General features: G+C 44.7%; 1 protein-coding gene across 5 annotated transcripts in view; it reads right to left on the minus strand.

The window, feature by feature from the left end:
- Window positions 1-23,311, minus strand: part of hsf2bp (heat shock transcription factor 2 binding protein) — a 245,369-nt gene that overhangs the window by 179,053 nt on the left and 43,005 nt on the right. For all 5 annotated transcript variants that reach the window (XM_068040083.1, XM_068040085.1, XM_068040086.1 and 2 more), the window contains one exon: window positions 9,196-9,299. In XM_068040083.1, the coding sequence (XP_067896184.1) occupies window positions 9,196-9,299 (104 nt within the window). The remainder of the gene's footprint in view (window positions 1-9,195; window positions 9,300-23,311) is intronic.

Raw genomic sequence — 23,311 nt, forward strand, 5'->3', positions numbered from 1 at the left:
TTGGGTAGAAACTGAGATGGTAGAGGGAATGGATGAGGTGCAACTTGATAGGAAGTTTAGTTTAGTTTAGTTTAGAGATACAGCACTGAAACAGGCCCTTTGGCCCACCGAGTCTGTGCCGACCATCAACCACCCATTTATCTTAATCCTACACTAATTCCATTTTTCCTACCACATCCCCACCTGTCCCTATCACCTACCTATACTAGGGGCAATTTATAATGGCCAATTAACCTATCAACCTGCAAGTCTTTGGCATGTGGGAGGAAACCGGAGCACCCAGAGGAAACCCACGCAGACACAGGGAGAACTTGCAAACTCCACACAGGCAGTACCCAGAATTGAACCCGGGTCGCTGGAGCTGTGAGGCTGCGGTGCTAACCACTGCGCCACTGTGCCGCCCCAAGGTTGTACTGGAAAGGCTGGCTGTGCTTAGAGTGGCTAAGTCATCCGGTCCAGATAGCTTGCATCCCAGATTGCTAAAGGGAGTGGGAGTGAAGATAGTGGAAGGACTTGCCATAATCGTCAAATCTTTCCTAGATACAGGGCAAGTGCCAGAAGATTAGAGAGTGTTAAATGTGACATCCTTATTCAAGAAAGGGTGTAAGGACAGTCCTAGTAACTAGAGGCTGGTCAGTTTAACATCTGTGGTGGGTAAGGTTTTAGAAACAATGATCGGGGAAAAATATCAACAGGCACTTGGAGAGGTTAGTAAACACCGATACAAAGTACTCATTAAGCTCTTACCTTCCGGGAGCGGAGCGGACCTGTGGGGAGAACTCCGAGAGGGGAGCCTATAAATCGAGCCCGAGGATCGAGGCCCAGTCTCTTAACATCTGGGAGCGGAGCAGAGAGGAGCTCTTCCAGCGCGCCGGAGTTTTGAAAAAAAAAGCCAACAGTGACGTCACAGGAGAGTTGCAACGTGATTGGTTGGTGAGTCACTGCTGTTACAGAATAACTCTAAATAGCTGGATAAGTATCTCAGGTAAGAAAAGTTTATTTCAAATAAAGTAAGTAGTGTTTTTTTAGGGACTTCTGTAGTAACGAGAACCAGGGAAGAAGGGCCCTAGAGTAACTGATATTATTGGACATTAAGATCTTCCAGAAGGTTTAATTTAATTTAAAGGGTTAAATCATGGCAGGAGAGCTCAAAGTTGTGGTGTGCTCCTCGTGCTCCAGGTCAGAAGCCAGGAACAATTCCAGTAACTGGGACCAGCATGTGTGCATAAGTGTGTCCAGCTGAGCTCCTGGAAGCCCGGGTTTCGGAGCTGGAGTGGCAGCTGGGGACACTGTGGAGCATCCACGAGGCGGAGAGTATCGTGGATAGCACGTATAGTGAGGTGGTCACACCGCAGGCTCAGACCCCACAGGCAGGAGGGGAATGGGTGACCACCGGGCAGAGCAAGAGGACTAGGCAGGCAGTGCAGGAATCTCCTGTGGCTATTCACCTGCAAAACAGATATGCTGCTTTGGATACTGTTGGGGGGAATGGTCTCTCAGGGGAAAGCAGCAACAGCCCAATTCGTCACACCACGGTTGGCTCTGCTGCACAGGGGAGGAGTAAAAAATGTGGGAATGCAATAGTTATAGGGGATTCAATTGTAAGGGGAATAGATAGGCATTTCTGTGGCTGCAAAAGAGACTCCAGGATGGTATGTTGCCTCCCTGATGCTAGGGTCAAGGATGTCTCAGAGCGGTTACAGGACATTCTGAAGGGGGAGGGTGAACAGCCAATGGTCATGGTACACATTGGTACAGACGTAGGTCAAAAAAAGGAAGAGGTCTGAAAAGCAGAATATAGGGAGCTAGGAAGTCAGTTGAAAAGTAGGACCTCAAAAGTAGTGATCTCAGGATTACTACCAGTGCCACGTGCTAGTCAGAGTAGAAATAGCAGGATATATCGGATGAATGCGTGGCTGAAGAGATGGTATGAGGGGGAGGGTTTTAGATTCCTGGGGCATTAGGACCGGTTCTGGGGCAGGTGGCACTAGTACAAACTGGACGGGTTACACCTGGGCAGGACCGGGACTGATGTCCTAGGGGGAGTATTTGCTAGAGTGGTTGGGGAGGGTTTAAACTAAAATGGCAGGGGGATGGGAACCTTTGCAAGGAGTCAGAGGAGGGGGGATCAAAGACAAGAACAAAAGACAGTAAGGGGAATAAGAAAAGTGATAGGCAGAGAAATCAAGGCCCTGAATCAAACAGGGACACAGTGCAAAATATTGGGAAGGGGACAAGTAATGTGAAAAAGACAAGCCTTAAGGCTTTGTGCCTTAACGTGCGGAGCATTCGCAATAAAGTGGATGAATTAATCGCGCAAATAGATGGAAACGGGTATGATATAGTGGGGATTACGGAGACATGGCTGCAAGGTGACCAGGGATGGGAAATGAACATCCAGGGATATTCAGTATTTAGGAAGGACAGACAAAATGCAAAAGTTGCATTGCTGGTTAAAGAGGAAATTAACGCAATAGTGAGAAAAGATATTAGCTCTGACGATGTGGAATCTGTATGGGTAGAGCTGAGAAACACTAAGGGGCAAAAAACATTCGTGGGGGTTGTATGTAGACCCCCCAAACTGTAGTGGTGATGTTGGGAATGGCATTAAACAGGAAATTACGGATGCATGCGATCAAGGAACATCTGTAATTATGGGTGACTTTCATCTGCATATAGATTGGGCAAATCAAATTAGTCACACCACCGTAGAGGAGGAATTCTTGCAGTGTATACGGGATGGTTTTCTGGACCAATATGTTGAGGAACCAACGAGAGAACAGGCCATCCTCGACTGGGTATTGTGTAATGAGAGAGGAATAATTGACAATCTAGTTGTGCGAGAGCCCTTGGGGACGAGCGACCATAATATGATAGAATTCTTCATCAAGATGGAGAGTGACGTAGTTGATTCTGAGACTAGGGTCCTGAATCTTAGTAAAGGAAACTACGAAGGTATGAGGCGCGAGTTGGCTATGATGGATTGGGAAATGTTACTTAAAGGGATGACGGTGAATAGGCAATGGCAAACATTTGAAGAGCGCATGGATGAACTGCAACAATTGTTTATCCCAGTCTGGCGCAAAAGTAAAACGGGAAAGGTAGCCAAACCATGGCTTACAAGGGAAATTAGAGATAGCATTAGATCCAAGGAAGAGGCATATAAATTTGTCAGGAAAAACAACAGACCAGAGGATTGGGAGCAGTTTAGAATTCAACAAAGGAGGACCAAGGGATTGATTAAGAAGGGGAAAATAGAGTACGAGAGCAAGCTTGTGGGGAACATAAAAACTGACTGTAAAAGTTTCTACAGGTATGTGAACAGAAAAAGATTGGTGAAGACAAATGTAGGTCCCTTACAGTCAGAAACAGGGGAATTTATTATGGGGAATAAAGAAATGGCTGACCAACTAAATGCATACTTTGGTTCTGTCTTCGCAAAGGAAGACACAAATATCATACCAGAAATTTTGGGGAACACAGGGCTTAGTGAGAGAGAGGAACTGAAAGAAATCAGTATTAATAGAGAAATGGTGTTGGGGAAATTGATGGGATTGAAGGCTGATAAATCCCCAGGGCCTGATGGTCTGCATCCCAGAGTACTTAAGGAAGTGGCCCTAGAAATAGTGGATGCATTGGTGGTCATCTTTGAAGATTCTATAGACTCTGGAACAGTTCCTACAGATTAGAGGGTAGCTAATGTAACCCCGCTATTTAAAAAGGGAGTTAGAGAGAAAGCAGGAAATTATAGACCCAACAGCCTGATGTCGGTAGTGGAGAAAATTCTAGAGTCCATTATCAAAGATTTTATAGCAGAGCACTTGGAGTAGTGGTAGAATCGGACAGAGTCAGCATGCATTCACGAAAAGGAAATCATGCTTGACAAATCTACTAGAATTCGACGAGGATGTAACCAGTAGAGTTGTTGAGGGGGAGTCAGTGGATGTGGTTTATTTGGACTTTCAGAAGGCTTTCGACAAAGTCCCACAAAAGAGATTAGCATGTAAAATTAAAACACATGGGATTGGGACTAGTGTATTGCGATGGATAGAAAATTGGTTGGCGGACAGGAGACAAAGAGTGGGGATAAATGGATCTTTTTCCGAATGGCAGGCAGTGACTAGTGGGATACCGCAGGGATCGGTGCTAGGACCCCAGCTATTCACAACATACATTCATGATTTAGATGAGGGAACTAAATGTAATATCTCCAAATTTGCAGATGACACAAAACTGGGTGGGACGGTGAGTTGTGAGGAGGGTGCACAGAGGCTTCAGGGTGATTTGGACAAGTTGAGTGAGTGGGCTAATGCATGGCAGCTGCAGTATAATGTGGATAAATGTGAGGTTATCCACTTTGGTAGCAAAAACAGGAAGGCAAATTATTATCTGAATGGCTATAAACTGAGAGAGGGGTATATGCAGCGAGACCTGGGTGTTCACGTACACCAGTCACTGAAAGTAAGCATGCAGGTGCAACAGGCGGTAAAAAAGGCAAATGGTATGTTGGCCTTCTTAGCGAGAGGATTCGAGTACAGAAACAGGGATGGCTTGCTGCAATTATACAGGGTCTGGGTGAGGCCACACCTGGCATATTGTGTGTAGTTTTGGTCTCCTTATCTGAGGAAGGATGTTCTTGCTATAGAGGGAGTGCAGCGAAGGTTTACTAGACTGATTCCTGGGATGGCAGGACTAACATATGAGGAGAGATTGAGTCAGTTAGGATTATATTCACTGGAGTTCAGAAGAGTAAGGGGGGATCTCATAGAAACCTATAACATTCTAACAGGACTTGATAGGGTAGATGCAGGAAGGATGTTCCCGATGGTGGGGGAGTCCCGAACCAGGGGTCATTGTCTAAGGACACGGGGTAAACCATTCAGGACTGAGATGAGGAGAAATTTATTCACCCAGAGAGTGGTGAGCCTGTGGAATTCGCTACCACAGAAAGCAGCTGAGGCCAAAACATTGAATGTTTTCAAAAAGGAGTTAGATATAGCTCTTGGGTCTAAAGGGATCAAAGGATATGGGGGGAAAACGGGAACAGGCTACTGAGTTTGATGATCAGCCATGATCATAATGAATGGCAGAGTGGGCTCGAAGGGCCAAATGGCCTACTCCTGCTCCTATTTCTATGTTTCTATGTAAGTATTCTACCCTTGCCGTACACCTCTATGAATATTTGTCCCTAATAGGCCCCACCCCATCACTTACTACCATCTTACTGTTTATATGCTGGTAGAAGGGTTTTTGGTTCCCTTTTATGTTAACTGCCATTCTATTCTCGTACTCTCTCTTTGCCAGTTATATTCTGCTCTTCACTTCCTCTCTCAGCTTATTGTATTTGGCCTCATTTTCACACGAATAATTCATCCATCACACTCCCTCTTTTTTTGTTTCCTCATAATCTCTATCTCCTTGTCATCCAAGGAGCCCTGGCTTTGGTTCCCTTACCTTTCCCTCTTGTTGGAAAGTACCTGGCCTGTACCTGAAACATCTCTTCCTTAAATATCACCCATTGCTCCATTACAGTTTTTCCTGTCAATCTTTGTTTCCATTTTACCCTGGCTAGATCCCTCTCAGCCCACTGAAGTTAGACCTTTTCCAATTTAGAAGTTCTACTTTAGATTGTTTCTTCCTATTCTCTATTACTAATCTAAACCTCATGATACAATGATCACTCTTACCCAAGTGTTCCCCCACAGACACCTGGTCCACTTGGCCTCTCTCATTCCCCAGCTTTATACCCAGCAATGCCTCCTTCCTCGTTGGACCGAGAACATACTGGTCAAGAAAGTTCTCCTGAACATATTTCAGAAATTCCTCCTCCTCCTTTCCCTTTACTCTTAACATTATCCCAATCGATATTTGGGTAATTAAAATCCCCCCAAATCATCACTCTATTGCACATCTCTGTGATTTCCCTAATAAAAATAGAAAGTGCTGGAAATACTCAGCAGGTGTTCTGATGAAAGGTCACAGACCTGAAACATTAACTCTGCTTCTCTCTCCACAGATGATGCCTGATCTGCTGAGTATTTCCAACACTTCCTGTTTTTATTTCAGATTTCCAGCATCTGCAGTATTTTGCTTTGATTCTGTGTTTTAGCTGCAGATTTGCTCCTCTGTATCTCTCTCACTATTTGGAGGCCTATAGAATACCCCCAATAGTGTGATCATACCCTTTTTGCTTCTCAACTCTATCCAAATGGATTCTGTCTTTGCCTCCTCTTTTTCCAACACTACATGTCTTCCCTAATCAGTACTACCACCCCACCTCCCTTTTTTCATTCACAACACAAGAAATCGGAGCAGAAGTAGACCTATGGCCAATCGTGTCTGCTCCGTAATTCAATACGATCACGGCTGATCTTAGGCTTCAACTCCTCTTTCCTGCCCGCTCGCCGTATGCATTGATTTCCCGAGAGATCAAAGATCTGTCTACACCAGCCTTAAATGTATTCAATGACGGAGCATCCACAACCCTCTGGGGTAAAGAATTCCAAAGATTCACAACCCTTCGAGTGAAGTAATCTCTCCTCATCTCAGTCCTAAAGCCCCTTATCCAGAGACTGTGCTCCCGTGTTTTAGATTCACCGACCATTGGAAACAATTTATCTTTTCTGAACACTTTGTATCCTTGAATAATTAGCACCCAGTCCTCATCATTTTTAAGCCACATTTCTGTGATTTCCACTACATCATATTCAACAGGGCTATTTGTGCTTGTACTCAACAATCTTATGCATCACACTTTGTGTGCTTACAAACATGTATTCTGCACCTGTCTCATTCTCATTCCTTTATGCACTTTATTCCTCTTGTCTACTTCTATACGCTGGTGCTCACCGCACCCCCCCCCCCCACCCCCACCGCCAATTTAATTTAAACCCTCCCCAACAACACTCATGAACCTCCCCACGAGGACATGGATCCCAGTCCTGTTCAGGTGCAACCAGTGCCTTTTGAATAGGTGCCTCCTGCCCCAGAACTGGACCCAATGTTGCAAGAATCTGAACCCTCCCTCCTGTACCATGCCTCAAGGCACTGATCCTCCGTATTGTCCTATTTCTAGTCTCACTAGCATGTGGCACTGAGAGTAATCAAGAGATTACAACCTTCAAGATCCTACTTTTTATCTTCCTTGCCAGCTCCTGAAAATCTGGCCATAGGACCTCAATACCTGCTCTCTCTACGTTGTTGGTGCCAACATTTGCCACAACTTCTGTCTCATTCCCTTCCCCCTGCAGATTACACACCTTCTCCGTGATGTCCATGGACTAGGAACTACAGTGCCACTACTGGGGAGACAGTGGCACAGTGGCAATGTTGCTGGACTAGTAATCTTGAGGACATGGATTCAAATCCCAACATAGCAGCTGGTGGAATTTAAAATTAATTAATTAAAATCTGGAATTTAAAGCCAGTAGCCCATCTGGTTCACTAATGTCCTTTCGGGAAGGAGATTTTTGTTTTAACTCGTTCGTGGGATGTGGGTGTTGCTAGCTAGGCCAGAATTTATTGCCCATCCCTAACTGCCCTTCAGAAGCAGTGGTGATGAACTGCCTTCTTGAACCACTGCAGTCTTTGTGGTACAGTTACACCAACAGTGCTGTTAGGAAGGAAGTTCCAGGATTTTGACCCAGTGACAGTGAAGGCACGGCGATATAGTTCCAAGTCAGGTGTTCCCATGCATTTGCTGCCCTTGTCCTTCTAGGTGATAGAGGTCCCGGATTTGGAAGGTGCTGTAAAAGGAGCCTTGGTGAGTTGCTGCAGTGCATCTTGTATATAGTACACACTGCTCCCGCTGTGCATCGGTGTTGGTGGTGGGAGTGAATGTTGAAGGTGGTGAATGGGTTGCCAATCAAGCGGACTGCTTTGTCCTGGATTGTGTGTTGTTGGAACCACACTCATCCAGGCAAGTCACACTCCTGACTTGGGCCTTGTAGATGGTGGACAGGCTTTGGGGAGACAGGAGGTGAGTTACTCGCCTCTGAATTCCCAGTCTCTGACCTGCTCTTGTAGCCACAGTATTTATATGCCTACTCCAGTTCAGTTTCTGGTCAATGGTAACCCCCAGGATGTTGACAGTGGGGGATTTAGTGATGATAATGCCATTCAATGTCAAGGAGAGATGTTTAGATTCTCTCTTAGTGGAGATGGTCATTGCCTGGCACTTTTGTGGCGTGAATGTTACTTGCCATTTATCAACCCAAGCCTGAATATTGTCCAGGTCTTGCTGCATATGGGCACAGACTGTTTCAGTTTCTGAGGAATTGTAAAAGGAACAGAACATTGTGCAATCATCAGTGAACATCTCCACTTCTGACGTTATGATGGAGGGAAGGTCATTAACGAAGCAGATGAAGATAGTTGGGCCTAAGACAGTACCCTGAGGAACTCCTACAGTGATGTCCTAGGACTGAGACGATTGGCCTCCAACAACCACAACCATCTTCTTTTGACTCCAACCAGTGCAGAGTTTTCCCGATTCCCATTGACTTCAATTTTCTCAGGGTTCCCTGATGCCACAGTCAATCAAATGCTGCCTTGATCTCACCTCCCCTCTTGAGTGCAGCTCTTTTGCCCATGTTTGGACCAAGGCTGTAATGAGGTCAGGAGCCAAGGGGCCCAAGTGGAACCTATACTGAGCATCAGTGAGCAGGTTGATGCTGTGTTAAGTACCACTTGATAGAAGTATTGACAACACCTTCCATCAGTTGTCTGATGATTGAGAGGAGGCTAATGGAGCAGGAGCTGGCCAGATTGGATTTGTCCTGCTTTTGTCTTTGCAGTATCCAGCACCTACAGTTGTTTCTTGGTATCACATGGAGTGAATCAAATTGGCTGAAGATTGGCATCTGTGATGCTGGGGATCTCAGGAGGAGACTGAGACGGATCATGCACTTGGCACTTTTGAATGAAGATGGTTGCAAATGCTTCAGCCTTGTCTTCTGCACTGATATGCTGGGCTCCCCAATCATTGAGGATAGGGATATTTTGTGAAGCCTCCTACTCTGTTAGTTGTTTAATCATCCACCACCCTTCACAGCTGGATGTGGCAGGACTGTATACCCATCCTGCCATATTGAATGGCACCTGTTATACACTTGAAAAATGGCAGGGAGCCTTAGAATTTCTGGGCCATATGAAAATTCACAAGACCACATAGCACATTGTTTAATGCATTTTTACCTCTCGCTCCTTTTGGCAGTCTGCCTGTGCTGTTTGCAGCCTAGCTTTAAAATGATCACAATCCAGTCGTAACTGTTCATTCTCCTGTTCCCTTTTCTCCAAAGCTGGAATATAGAAACCATACTTTTAGAAAGAGGAGCCAATTAACTCTGACACAGAAAAAATGTGCTTTACACCAAGGCTTGATGTAGCAGCAATATGTAATTTTTCACAGTTCTGATGAAAGGTCACAGACCTGAAACGTTAACTCTGCTTCTCTCTCTACAGATGCTGCCAGACCTGCTGAGTATTTCCAGTACTTTCTGTTTTTATTTGTAATTTTTCACACCAAGATTCAATCCCACCCTCCAATGGACTTTCCATGCATTTACCCAAACTTTCTCATTTTCCTTCGCATTGATGGATAGGTGGTCTAGAAGTGCTGCGGTGATGTTTAATATGGCCCTATTCCGGCCACAACCAGGACTGAAAGGGCTGTTTTAAGTCTGAGTAGACAGGTAGAGAATTCTTAAATTAAATTCACTGATCCAGAGAGGATGGGATGTTTGATCTCTCTTTCTTTCAATTTGTTCTTGAGATGCAAATAATATGTCAAAGGCAGCATTTCAACATTGAGCAACCAACATAGTCTGGGAATTTTCTATGTTTCTATGTAATTCTTGCTGCACTTGTATAGGACTTTGGTAAGACCACACCTGACGTACGATGGACAGTTTTAGTCTCTATATCTAAAAGAACAAACTTGCCTTAGAGGTGGTTCAACAGAGGTTCATTCCTAGGGTGAGGGGATTGTCCTATGAGGAGAGATTGAGTGAAATGGGCCTATACACTCTGGAGTTTAGAAGAATGAGAGGTGATCTCATTGAAACATAAGTACTGAGAGGGCTAGACAGGGTAGACACTGATAGGTTGTTTCCGCTGGCTGGACAGTTTAGAACTGGGGGCGTAGTCAGGATAAGGAATCATTTTGGACTGAGATAAGGCGAAATTGCTTCACTCAGAAGATTTTGAATCTTTGATATTCTGTATCCCAGAAGGCTGTGGATGCTCAATTGTTGATATTCAAGGCTGAGATCAAAAGAATTTTGGGCTCTAAGGCAATCAGGGGATATGGGGATAAGGTGGAAAAGTGGAGTTGAGGTCAAGGACCAGCCATGATCTTATTAAATGGCAGAGCAGACTTATGGAGCCGTATGGCCTACTCCTGTTTCTGTTTCTTATGTTCTTCGATTAACCATTCTGCGTGGAAGGATCCCCTCCTTACCTTGTTGGAATTTTACAACCTTCCATCAGTTTATGGTGAGTTCCCAATTCTAACTATCAAACTGATCAAATTAAATTTCACAATGTTCAGTTCCATTTCTAACTCCTCAGATACCGAGGCACTCTGTGCCGGCATGCGGCAAGACCTGGACAACATTCAGACTTGGGCTTATGGAAACAGAGGAACATAGGAGCAAGAGTAGGCCATTCAGCCCATTGAGCCTGCCCCCGATTCAATATGATCATAGCTGATCATCCACTTCAATGCCTTTTTCTATCCTCATATCCCTTTCTGTCATTTGTATTTAGAAATCTGTCAATCTCTGCTTTAAACATACACAATAACTGAGCTTCTACAGCCCTCTGGAGTAGAGAATTCCAAAGATTGACAACCCACTGAGTAAAGAAATTTCTCCTCATCTCTGTCCGAAGTGGCTTCCCCCTTATTTTGAAATTGTGTCCCCTGGTTCTAGACTCCCCAACTAAGGGAAGCATCTTACCTGCATTGACCCTGTCTATCCCTTTAAGTATTTTGTAGGCTTCAATGAGATCACCTCTCATTCTTCGAAACTCTAGAGAATACAGGCCCAGTTTCCCCAATCTCTCTGCATAGGACAGTCCCGCCATCCCGAGAACAAGACTGGTGAACCTTCGTTGCACTCCCTCTATGGCAATAATATACTTCCTAAGGTAAGGGGACCAAAACTGCACACAGTACTCCAAGTACGGTCCAACCAAGGTTCTATACAATTGAAGCAAGACTTCACTACTCCTGTACTCAAATCGTCTTGTGATAAAGCTAACATACCATTAACCTTCTTAATTGCTTATTGACAAAGACACCCAGGGCCCTTTGTACATCTACACTTTCTAATCTCTCACCATTTAAGAAGTACTCTGCACATCTATTCCTCCTACCAAAGAGGATAACCTCATAGTTTTTCACATTATATTCCATCTACCATGTTCTTGCCCACTCACTAAGTCTGTCCAAATCGCCTTGAAGCCGCTTTGCATCCTCCTCACAACACACATTCCCACCTAGTTTTGTGTCATCCATGAACTTGGAAATATTACATTTGGTCCCCACATCCAAATCATTGATGTATATTGTGAATAGCTGGGGCCCAAGCACTGATCCCTGTGGTACCCCACTAGTCACAGCCTGCCAACGCGAGAATGACCCTTTTATTCCTACTCTCTGCTTTCTGTCTGTTAACCATTCCTTAATCCATGCCAGTATATTACCTCCTATCCCATGTGCTTTAATTTTGCTAACCAACCTCCTGTGGGGGACTTTATCAAAAGCCTTCTGAAAATCCAAGTATACCACATCCACCAACTCCCCTTTATCAATTCGGTTAGTAACATCCTCAAAAAACTCCAACAGATTGTTATTATCCAAGTGTCCATTTATCACATCCTTTAGAATAGATTCTAGCATTTTCCCAATGACTGATGTAAGGCTAACAGGTCTGTAATTCCCAGTTTTCTCTCTCCCTCCCTTCTTAAATAGTGGGGTGACATTTGCGACCTTCCAATCTGCAGGAACCGCTCCAGAATCTATAGAATTTTGGAAAATGATCACCAATGCATCCACTATCTCCATAGCCACCTCTTTCAACACTCTGGGCTGTAGAATATCAGGTCATTGGGAATTATCAACCTTCAGTCCCATTAATTTCTCCAATACAACCTTCTTACTAATACTAATTTCCTTCAATCCCTCATTAGGGGAGGCAGTGGCGTAGTGGTATTATCACTGAACGAATAACCCAGAGACCCAGGGTATTGATCTGGGAACATGGGTTCGAATCCCACCACAGCAGAAGGTGGAATTTGAATTTAATTAATAAATCTGGAATTAAAAGCTAGTGTAATGATGGCCATGAAACCATTGTCGATTGTTGTAAAAACGCATCTGGTTCACTAATGCCCTTTAGGGAACGAAATCTGCTGGTCTGGCCTACATGTGACTCCAGACCCACAGCAATGTGGTTAACTCTTACATACCCTCTGAAATGGCCTAGCAAGCCACTCAGTTGTACCTAACCGCTACGGAGTCAATAAAAAGGAATAAAACTGGACGGGCTGCCCAGCATCGACCTAGGCACCGGAAAGGACAACGGCAAACCCAGCCCTGTCGACCCTGCAAAGTCCTCCTTATTAACATCTGGGGGCTTGTGCCAAATTTGGGAGAGCTGTCCCACAGACTAGTCAAGCAACAGCCTGACATAGTCATACTCACAGAATCATACCTTACAGACAATGTCCCAGACACTGCCATCACCATCCCCGGGTATGTCCTGTCCCACCGGCAGGACAGACCAGCAGGGGTGGCGGGATAGTGGTCTACAGTAGGGAGGGAGTTGCCCTGGGAGTCCTCAACATCGACTCTGGACCCCACGAAGTCTCATGGCATCAGGTTAAACATGGGCAAGGTAACCTCCTACTGATTACTACCTACCGCCCTCCCTCAGCTGATGAGTCAGTACTCCTGACTCATCAGCTGGGAAGGTCAGTTTAAAGTAAACTTAATTTCTTTTTGTTTTCGGCGGCGACCAGGGGGCTGCTGGGTAAGTAAAACCCTATATATTTGGGCCGTTTAAAATAACTTGCCTTTCATTGCAGCAGCTTTTTCAGGAGCAGAGAGTGTGAGCGAGTGAGCAGCTGGGAAGGTCAGTTTAAAGTAAACTTAATTTCTTTTTGTTTTCGGCGGAGACCAGGGGGCTGCTGGGTAAGTAAAACCCTATATATTTGGGCCGTTTAAAATAACTTGCCTTTCATTGCAGCAGCTTTTTCGGGAGCAGAGAGTGCGAGCAAGTGAGCAGCTGGGAAGGTCAGTTTAAAGTAAACTTAATTTCTTTTTGTTTTCGGCGGAGACCAGGGGGCTTCTGGGTAAGTAAAACCCTATATATTTGGGCCGTTTCTGAACCCGAGACACTACACCTGTAGTGTCTCCCACCCGCCCTCCTCCTCTAACCAAAAAAAAGGACTCGGTGGTGTGTAGATAAGGTAAGGCTTTTTCTATTTCTCTTTTTTTTAATCGTGTGATTGGTAAAAAACTTTTCGTTCCTTTTTCATTTAACTAAGTTTAAGCTTAAGATTAAAAATGGCAGGAGATCTCAGACCCGTGACATGCTCCTCTTCCTCAATGTGGGAGCTCAGGGACATGGCTGATGTCCCTGACTCCTTCACGTGCAGGAAGTGTGTCCAGCTGCAGCTCTTGTTAGACCGCATGACGGCTCTGGAGCTGTGGATGGACTCACTTTGGAGCATCCGCGATGCTGAGGAGGTTGTGGATAGCACGTTTAGCGAATTGGTCACACCGCAGATTAGGATTGCTGAGGGAGAAAGGGAATGGGTGACCAAAAGGCAGAGAAAGAGCAGGAAGGCAGTGCAGGTGTCCCCTGCGGTCATCTCCCTCCACAACAGGTATACCGTTTTGGATACTGTTGAGGGAGATGGCTCACCAGGGGAAGGCAGCAGTAGCCAGGTTCATGGCACCGTGGCTGGCTCTGCTGTTCGGAAGGGCGGGAAAAAGAGTGGAAGGGCTATAGTCATAGGGGATTCGATTGCAAGGGGAGTAGATAGGCGGTTCTGTGGTCGAAAACAAGACTCCCGAATGGTATGTTGCCTCCCAGGTGCACGGGTCAGGGATGTCTCAGATCGGCTGCAGAACATTCTGAAGGGGGAGGGTGAACAGCCAGTTGTCGTTGTGCACATAGGCACCAATGATATAGGTAAAAAACGGGATGAGGTCCTACAAGCAGGATTTAGGGAGTTAGGAGCCAAGTTAAAAAGTAGGACCTCAGAGGTAGTAATCTCCGGATTGCTACCAGTGCCACATGATAGTCAGAGTAGAAATGAAAGAATAGTCAGGATAAATGCGTGGCTTGAGAGATGGTGCAGGAGGGAGGGGTTCAGATTTTTGGGACATTGGGACCGGTTCTGGGGGAGGTGGGACTATTACAAATTGGACGGTCTACACCTGGGCCGGACTGGAACCAATGTCCTTGGGGGTGCTTTTGCTAACGCTGTTGGGGAGGGTTTAAACTAATGTGGCAGGGGGATGGGAACCAAATGAGGTCAGTAGAGAGTAAGGATGTAGTAACTAAAGCCTGTAAGGAACTAGATAATGAAGTCAGCGTGACTAAGGGAAAGAGTAGGCAGGGAGCAGATGATGAAAGCAAAGGGACTGATGGTCTGAGGTGCATTTGTTTTAATGCAAGAAGTGTAGTAGGTAAGGCAGCTGAACTTAGGGCTTGGATTAGTACCTGGGAGTATGATGTTATTGCTATTACTGAGACTTGGTTGAGGGAAGGGCATGATTGGCAACTAAATATCCCAGGATACCGATGCTTCAGGCGGGATAGAGAGGGAGGTAAAAGGGGTGGAGGAGTTGCATTACTGGTCAAAGAGGATATCACAGCTGTGCTGAAGGAAGGCACTATGGAGACACGAGCTGTGAGGCAATATGGGCAGAACTCAGAAATAGGAAGGGTGCGGTAACAATGTTGGGGCTGTATTGCAGGCCTCCCAACAGCGAGCGTGAGATAGAGGTACAAATATGTAAACAGATTATGGAAAGCTGTAGGAGCAACAGGGTGGTGGTGATAGGAGATTTTAATTTTCCCAACATTGACTGGGATTCACTTAATGTTAGGGGTCTAGATGGAGCAGAATTTGTAAGGAGCATCCAGGAGGGTTTTCTAGAGCAGTATGTAAATAGTCCAACTCGGGAAGGGGCCATACTGGACCTGGTGTTGGGAAATGAGCCAGGCCAGGTGGTTGACGTTTCAGTAGGGGACTACTTTGGGAATAGTGATCACAATTCCGTAAGTTTTAGAATACTCATGGACAAAGACGAGAGTGGTCCTAAAGGAAGAGTGCTAAATTGGGGGAAGGCCAACTATACCAAAATTCGGCAGGAGCTGGGGAATGTAGATTGGGAGCAGCTGTTTGAAGGTAAATCCACATTTGATATGTGGGAGGCTTTTAAAGAGAGGTTGATTAGCGTGCAGGAGAGACATGTTCCTGTGAAAATGAGGGGTAGAAATGGCAAGATTAGGGAACCATGGATGACAGGTAAAATTGTGAGACTAGCTAAGAGGAAAAAGGAAGCATACATAAGGTCTAGGCGGCTGAAGAAAGACGAAGCTTTGAAAGAATATCGGGATTGTAGGCGCAATCTGAAACGAGGGCAGCAGATGCATGGGAACACCACCACCTGCAAGTTTCCCCCCAAGCCACACACCATCCTGACTTGGAACTATATCGCCATTCCTTCACTGTCGCTGGGTCAATATCCTGGAACTCTCTTCCAAACATCTCTGTTGATGTATCTACCACACATGGACTGCAGTGGTTCAAAAGCCGGCTCACCCTCACCTTCTCAAGGGCAATTAGTGAAGAGCAATAAATGCTGGCCTAGCCAGAAACGCCCACATCCCACGAACAAATAAAAAAAATACTGATCATAACCTCCTAGCCTTTGTAGAAAAATTCAAAAACCAGAATGCCAGACTATTCCAATGGAGTTTACTATTGCAACCTTATCACTTAAAGATTATACAAATGGCAGAAAAAATAATGCAATTGCAGATGCTTTATCTAAAATTGAAATTTGCGTTGAGTTATCTAAGTGCAAAAGATGGTGCAAAGCAGAACTATATCAGCTACAGTGAATGAGAATAAGTGTGTAAATGTGTTTTAATATTTTTTATCTATTTTTTTCCACACTTTGTAATAAAGCACATGTAAAAATGGCGTTTCACTCCTCCAAGGGTGGAGGTGTTATCAAAGTACTTCCATTTTTTGTTAAACTTTGAGGACTTGTGTTTTAAAACTGAAAAAAGGATTCCATGGAAAGGACTGAGAGGTCTTGTAAGCAAACAACATGTACTGGAGGTCAGAAATAAAACCAAAATGTGCTGGAAATACTCAGCAGGTCTCGCAACATCTGTGGAGAGAGAAGCTAAGTTAATGTTTCAGACAGTGACCTTTCAATCAAAACTGGCAAAGGTTAGAAATTTAACAGGTTTTAAGCCAATAAAGTGGGGGTGGGGCAGAAGAGAAAAATGGAAGGTGTTGATAGGGTAGAGGGTCACAGAGAATAACTGACAAGGAGGTCATGGGGCAAAGGAAAAGAGTGCGTTCATGGTGTGCTGAAATACTAAGCGTTAGTGCAAAGGGGGTGTTAAATGATAGAATAATGAAAGCCCTAGCCAAAAGCAAAACATGAAAAAAAAATAGGCAGGCACATGGTCATAGAGTTATACAGCACAGAAACAGGTTCTTCGGCCATCGTGTCTGTGCCAGCCATCAAGCACCTATCTATTCTAATCCCATTTTCCATCACTTGGCACGTATGCTATGGCGTTTCAAGTGCTCAGCTAAATACTTCTTAAATGTTGTGAGGGTTCCTGCCTCTACCACCCCTTCAGGTAGTGTGTTCCAGATTCCAACCACCCTCTGGGTGAAAAATGTTTTCCTCAAATCCACTCTAAACTTCCTGCCCCTTGCCTTAAATCTATGCCCCCTGGTTACTGACACCTCCGCTAAGGGAAAAAGTTTCTTCCAATCTATCCTATCTACGCCCCTCATAATTTTGTATACCTCAATCAGGTCTCCCTTCAGCCTTCTCTGCTCTAAGGAAAACAGCTCTAGCCTATCCAGTCTCTCTTCATAGCTTAAATGCTCCAGTCCAGGCAACATCCTGGTGAATCTCCTCTGCACTCTCTCCAGTGCAATCACATCCTTCCCATAGTGTGGTGCCCAGAACTGTACACAGTACACCAGCTGTGGCCGAACTAGCATTTTATACAGCTCCATCAAAACCTCCCTGCTCTTATATTCTATGCCTCGGCTAATAAAGGCAAGTATTCCATATGCCTTCCTACCTACCTTATCTACCTGTGCTGGTGCCTTTAGTGATCTATGGACAAGTACACCAAGGTCCATCTGACCCTCTGCATTTCCTAGGGTCCTACCATCCATCGTATATTTCCTTGCCTTGTTAGTTCTCCCAAAATGCATCACCTCACACTTCTCAGGATTAAATTCCATTTGCCACTGCTCCGCCCATCTTACCAGCCCATCTATATCATCCCATAATCTAAGACTTTCCTCCTCACTATTTGCGACACCACCAATTCTCGTGTCATCTGCGAACTTACTGATCATACCTCCTACATTCATGCCTAAATCATTAATGTACACTACAAACAGCAAGGGTCCCAGCACCGATCCCTGTGGTACACCACTGGTCACAGGCTTCCGCTTGCAAAAACAACCCTCGACCATCACCCTCTGCCTCCTGCCATTAAGCCAATTTTGAATCCATTTTGTCAAATTGCCCCAGATCCCATGGGCTCTTACCTTCTGAACCAATCTCCCATGCGGGACCTTATCAAAAGCCTTACTGAAGTCCACGTAGACTACATCAACTGTTTTACCCTCATCTACACATCTAGTCACCTCCTCGAAAAATTCAATCAAGTTTGTTAGACAAGATCTCCCTCTGACAAAGCCATGCTGACTATCCCTGATTAATCCCTGCCTCTCCAAGTGGAAATTAATCCTGTCCCTCAGAATTTTTTCCAATAGTTTCCCTACCACTGATGTTAGACTCACTGACCTGTAATTACCTGGTTTATCCCTGCTCCCCTTCTTGAATAATGGTTAAAAAAAAGTTTAATGATGAAACAAACTAAAATAAAATGAAATAAAAATACAAAGTAAAACTAAAAAAAAGGTAAAACTAAAAAAGAGGGGTGGGGTGCAGTCATGCTCTGAAATTATTGAACTCAATCATCAGTCCGACAGGCTGTAGTGTGCCTGGTCGGTAAATGAGGTGCTGTTCCTCGAGCTTGCGTTGATGTTCACTGGAACTGTTCCCAGGACAGAGATGTGGGCATGAGAGCAGGGGGGTGTGTTGAAATGGCAAAGCGCTTTGCGGACCACCTCCGCTCAGTCTGAAAACATGACCCCCAGCTTCCTGTCGCTTGCCATTTCAATACACCCACCTTGTCGCCACGGTATTTATATTGCTACCAGTTTCTGGTCAACGGTAAGCCTCAGGATGTTGATAGTAGGGGATTCAGTGATTGTAATGCCATTGAATGTCAAGGGGAGATGGTTAAATTCTCTCTTGTTGAAGATGGTCATTGCCTGACACTTGTACGGCGAGAATGTTACTTGCCGCTTAGCAGCCCGAGGCTAGATATTGTCCAGATCTTGCTGCATTTCCACACGGACTGCTTCAGTATCTGAGGAGTCGTGAATGGTGCTGAACATTGTGCAATCATCAGCGAACATCCCCACTTCTGATCTTTTGATTGAAGGAAGGTCATTGATGAAGCAGCTGAAGATGGTTGGGCCTAGGACATTACCCTGAGGAATTCCTGCAGTGATGTCCTGGGACTGAGATGATTGACCTCCAACAACCACAACCATCTTCCTTTGCGCTAGGTACGACTCCAACCAGCGGAGAGTGTTCCCCCTGAATCTCATTGACACCAGTTTTGCTAGGGCTCCGTGATGTCATACTCGGTCAAATGCTGCCTTGATGTCAAGGGCATTCACTCTCACATCACCTCTTGAGTTCAAACAAGAAATGCTGGAACCACTCAGCAGGTCTGGCAGCATCTGTGGAAAGAGAAGCGGAGTTAACGTTTCAGGTCAGTGACCCTTCTTCGGAACTCAGTTCTGTAGAAGGATCACTGACCCGAAACGTTAACTCTGCTTCTCTTTCCACAGATGCTGCCAGACCTGCTGAGTGGTTCCAGCATTTCTTGTTTTTATTTCAGATTTCCAGCATCCGTACTATTTTGCTTTTATTACCTCTTGAGTTCAGTTCTTTTGTCCATGTTTGAACCAAGGCTGTAATGAGGTCAGGCACTGAGTGGCCCTGGCGGAACCCAAACTGAGCGTCACTGAGCAGGTTATTACTAAGCAAGTGCCATTTGATAGCACTGTTGACGACACCTTTCATCACTTTACTAATGATCGAGAGTAGACTGATGGGGTGGTAATTGGCCGGGTTGGATTTGTCCTGTTTTTTGTGTACAGGACATACCTGAGCAATTTTCCACATTACCAGGTAGATGCCAGTGTTGTAGAATAGAAAGTTTATATAAAAATATTAAGTTATTGTAGCTGTACTGGAACAGCTTGGCAAGGGGCACGGCAAGTTCTGAAGTACAGGGCTTCAGTACTATTGCCGGAATATTGTCAGGGCCCATAGTCTTTGCAGTATCCAGTGCCTTCAGGTCGTTTCTGGATTTCACGCAGAGTGAATCAAATTAACGTTTTCATGTGAAAAGCACAGGATGTTTATTCAAGCTTTTCAGAGGAACAGTCTGCAAATTATGAGACAGTTAAAAATGCAGTACTTAATGTCTATGAGCTGGTTCCAGAAGCTTATTGATTTATAATTCAAAACTGAGGAAGAGACAGAATCAAACTCCTGTAGAATTTGCTAGAGGAAATGAAATGATTTTTGACCGTTGATATCGTGAAATGAAATGTGAACAGAATTTTGGAAATGTGAGAGTGGTGTTGTTAATGGAGGAATTTAAAAATAGTGTTCCAGCAAGTATTAGAACACACCTAGAAGACCATAAAGTTTCTAATATATGAGAAGTTGCTGTTTTAGCTGATGATTATGATTTGTTCCATAAACAGCTAGAGGACAGTAGACCTCTGTTTGCAAATCCACACAGAAATTGGAGAGACAGACCAAATGGTGACCCAGTTTCTGAGTACAGAGAAGGGATAGGAGAAATGGGAAAATAGATGCTGCTCAAAGTGGTAAAAAAAGATTGTATGTAGGTTAGGAGCGAGTCAAATAGGCCAACATTGTCTTAAGGTTGGACATGTAAAAACAGAGTGTTGGAAGTTAAAACCAAAAGCTGTAGCTTTAGGGAGCATGGCTAGTCATACTGCACCAAGGTGTGAGGCTGGTGAGAAACCAGTACTGTCTAATGTATTTACAGGAGGGCCAAATACAGGCATTAAAGATTATAAGGGTTTTATATTTGAAGGTTACTCTTTTTTGTCTAAAGAAAGACCCAGAAAGATTGTTATCCTAAGAAATATGGGTTCAGCTCAGAGCTTAATGTTAGTAAAAGATTTAGACATTTCTTCAGAGTTTTGTGAATAAAGATGTATTGACACGGGATATGGATGAAGGTTGTGTGCCCATCCCATTGTATCGAGTGAATTTAAACTGTGCTTTAGTAAACAGATCTGTTATTGTTGGTGTTGCGTCTGAACTACCCGTTAATCAGGTTGGTTTTATATGAGGAAATTATCTTGCGGGTTTTTCCGTTTTCTGAAACAGTGAGCAAGAGTATGAAAATTGTTCCTGTGGGTAAAGACCCCTCACCTATTTGTAACCCTCTTGGGCCAGAGAGAAAATTAAACACAGTCACAGATCTCCACTAATGGCCTTTTGCAAAGGCAGCAAAAGTATCTAAAGAATTTCAAATTAAAAGTTCTCCGAAGAAGGACTAAAACTTCAGACTAACCCTGAAGGCTTAATGGGACCTGACACCAAACCAAAGGTGGCTGCCAATGCTGATACAACACAAGGTACAGCAGGAGGAATCCTAGCAAATAGACGAGGTACAAAAGACCATTTGAAAACCCAAAGTGAATGGGATGATATTATTCAGGAGTTGCAAAGAAGAATCAAAGTTTAAGAGCGGAAGAAGAGATCCCAGAATGGGGATTCCATCGCTCTTGCTCGCAAGGAATTGGATAAGGCTCGTTGTGAATGGGAACAAGAAAAACTGAAGGTTTACAAGATATTTAAGGACCAAACCAAAGAGGAATATCAAGCATTTTTATTTAAACATCAAGGCAATTTGAACAACCTTCTTCAAGTGGCTACATAAGATTCTGACCAACAAAAAGGCAAGCAGTGACGTCAGAGGAGAGCTGCAAGGTGATTGGTTGGTGAGTAGCAGCTGTTAGATTATCTTAAAAAAATAAGGGGAAAGTTTTTTTTGTTGGAAAAAAATCCTCTGGTGATAAGGTGAGTAAAGTGTTTTTTTTAAGGACTTTAGATTGAAGTGGGTAGAACAAGGCCCCTAGTATAAGTAGTATTTTTTAATTAAGGGAGTAACTAATTAACCTAAGGGTAAGTCATGGCAGGAGAGCTCAGCCCCGTGATATGCTCCTCCTGTGCTATGTGGGAAATCAGGGACGCTTCCAGTGTCCCTGACGACCACGTGTGCAGGAAGTGTATCCATCTGCAGCTACTGGCTACCCGCATTACGGAGCTGCGGGTGAATTCACGATGCTGAGGACGTCGTGGATAGCACGTTTAGTGAGCTGGTCACACCGCAGGTAATGACTGCACAGGCAGAAAAGAGATGGGTGACCACCAGACGGAGTAGTAGGCACAGGCAGGTAGTGCAGGAGTCCCCTGTGGCCATCCCCCTCTCAAACAGATATACCGCTTTGGATACTGTTGGGGGGATGACCTCCCAGGGAGAAGCAGCAACAGCCAAGTTCGTGGCACCACAGTGGGCTCTGCTGCACGGCAAGGGGGAAAAAGACTGGGAGAGCCATTGTGATAGGAGATTCTATCGTAAGGGTTGCAGATAGTCGTGTCTGTGGCCGCAAAAGAGACTCCAGGATGGTATGTTGCCTCCCTGGTGCGAGGGTCAAGGATGTCTCGGAGCAGCTGCAGGACATTCTGAAGGGGATGGGTGAACAGCCAGTGGTCGTGGTACATGTCAGTACCAATGACATAGGTAGAAAAAGGGATGAGGTCCTGCAAGATGAATTTAAGGAGTTAGGAGCTAAATTAAAAAGCAGGACCTCAAAGGTCGTAATCTCAGGATTAGTTCCTGTGCCACGTGTTAGTGAGTATAGGAACAGAAGAATAGACCAGATGACTGCGTGGCTGGAGAAATGGTGCAGAAGGGAGGGATTTAGATTCCTGGGATATCGGGACCGGTTCTGGGGAAGATGAGATCTGTACAAGCGGGATAGGTTACACCCAGGCAGGACTGGAACTGATGTCCTCGCGGGGGCGTTTGCTAGTACTGTTGGGGAGGATTTAAACTAGAATGGCAGGGGGATGGGAACTTGAGGGGGGAGACTGAGGAGGAGGAAACAAGAATATAAACGAAAGACAGGAAACAAAAAAGCAAAAGTGGAAGGCATAGAAATCAAGGGCAAGAAACAAATAGGGCCATAGTGCGAAATAATGCTAAGATGACTAAGAATGTTAAAAAGACAAGCCTAAAGGCATTGTGTCTCAATGCACAGAGTATTTGCAATAAGGTAGGCGAATTAACCGCGCAAATAGATGTAAATGGATGCGACATAGTTGCGATTACAGAGACATGGCTGCAGGGTGACCAAGGATGGGAACTGAATATCGAAGGGTATTTTTAGGAAGGACAGGCAAAAAGGGAAAGGAGGTGGAGTAGTGTTGTTAGTGAAAGAGGAAATCAATACAATAGTGAGGAAGGATATTAGCTCGGAGAATCCTGATGTGGAATCTGTATGGGTGGAACTGAGAAACACCAAGGGGCAGAAAACGTTAGTGGGGGTTGTATACAGACCCTCAAACAGCAGTGGTGATGCAGAGGATGAGATTAAACAGGAAATTAGAGACACATGCAATAAATGTGCAACTGTAATTATGGGTGAATTTAATCTACTTAAAGATTGGGCAAACCAAATTAGCAATAATACTGTTGAGGAGGAATTCCTGGAGTGCGTACTTGATGGTTTTTTGGACCAATACGTTGAGGAACCAACTAGAGAACAGGCCATCCTAGACTGGGTATTGAGTAATGAGAAAGGATTAGTTAACAATCTTGTTGTGTGG

This window comes from Heterodontus francisci, chromosome 10, assembly GCF_036365525.1.
Source record: "Heterodontus francisci isolate sHetFra1 chromosome 10, sHetFra1.hap1, whole genome shotgun sequence".
In the NCBI taxonomy this organism is placed as follows: Eukaryota; Metazoa; Chordata; class Chondrichthyes; order Heterodontiformes; family Heterodontidae; genus Heterodontus; species Heterodontus francisci.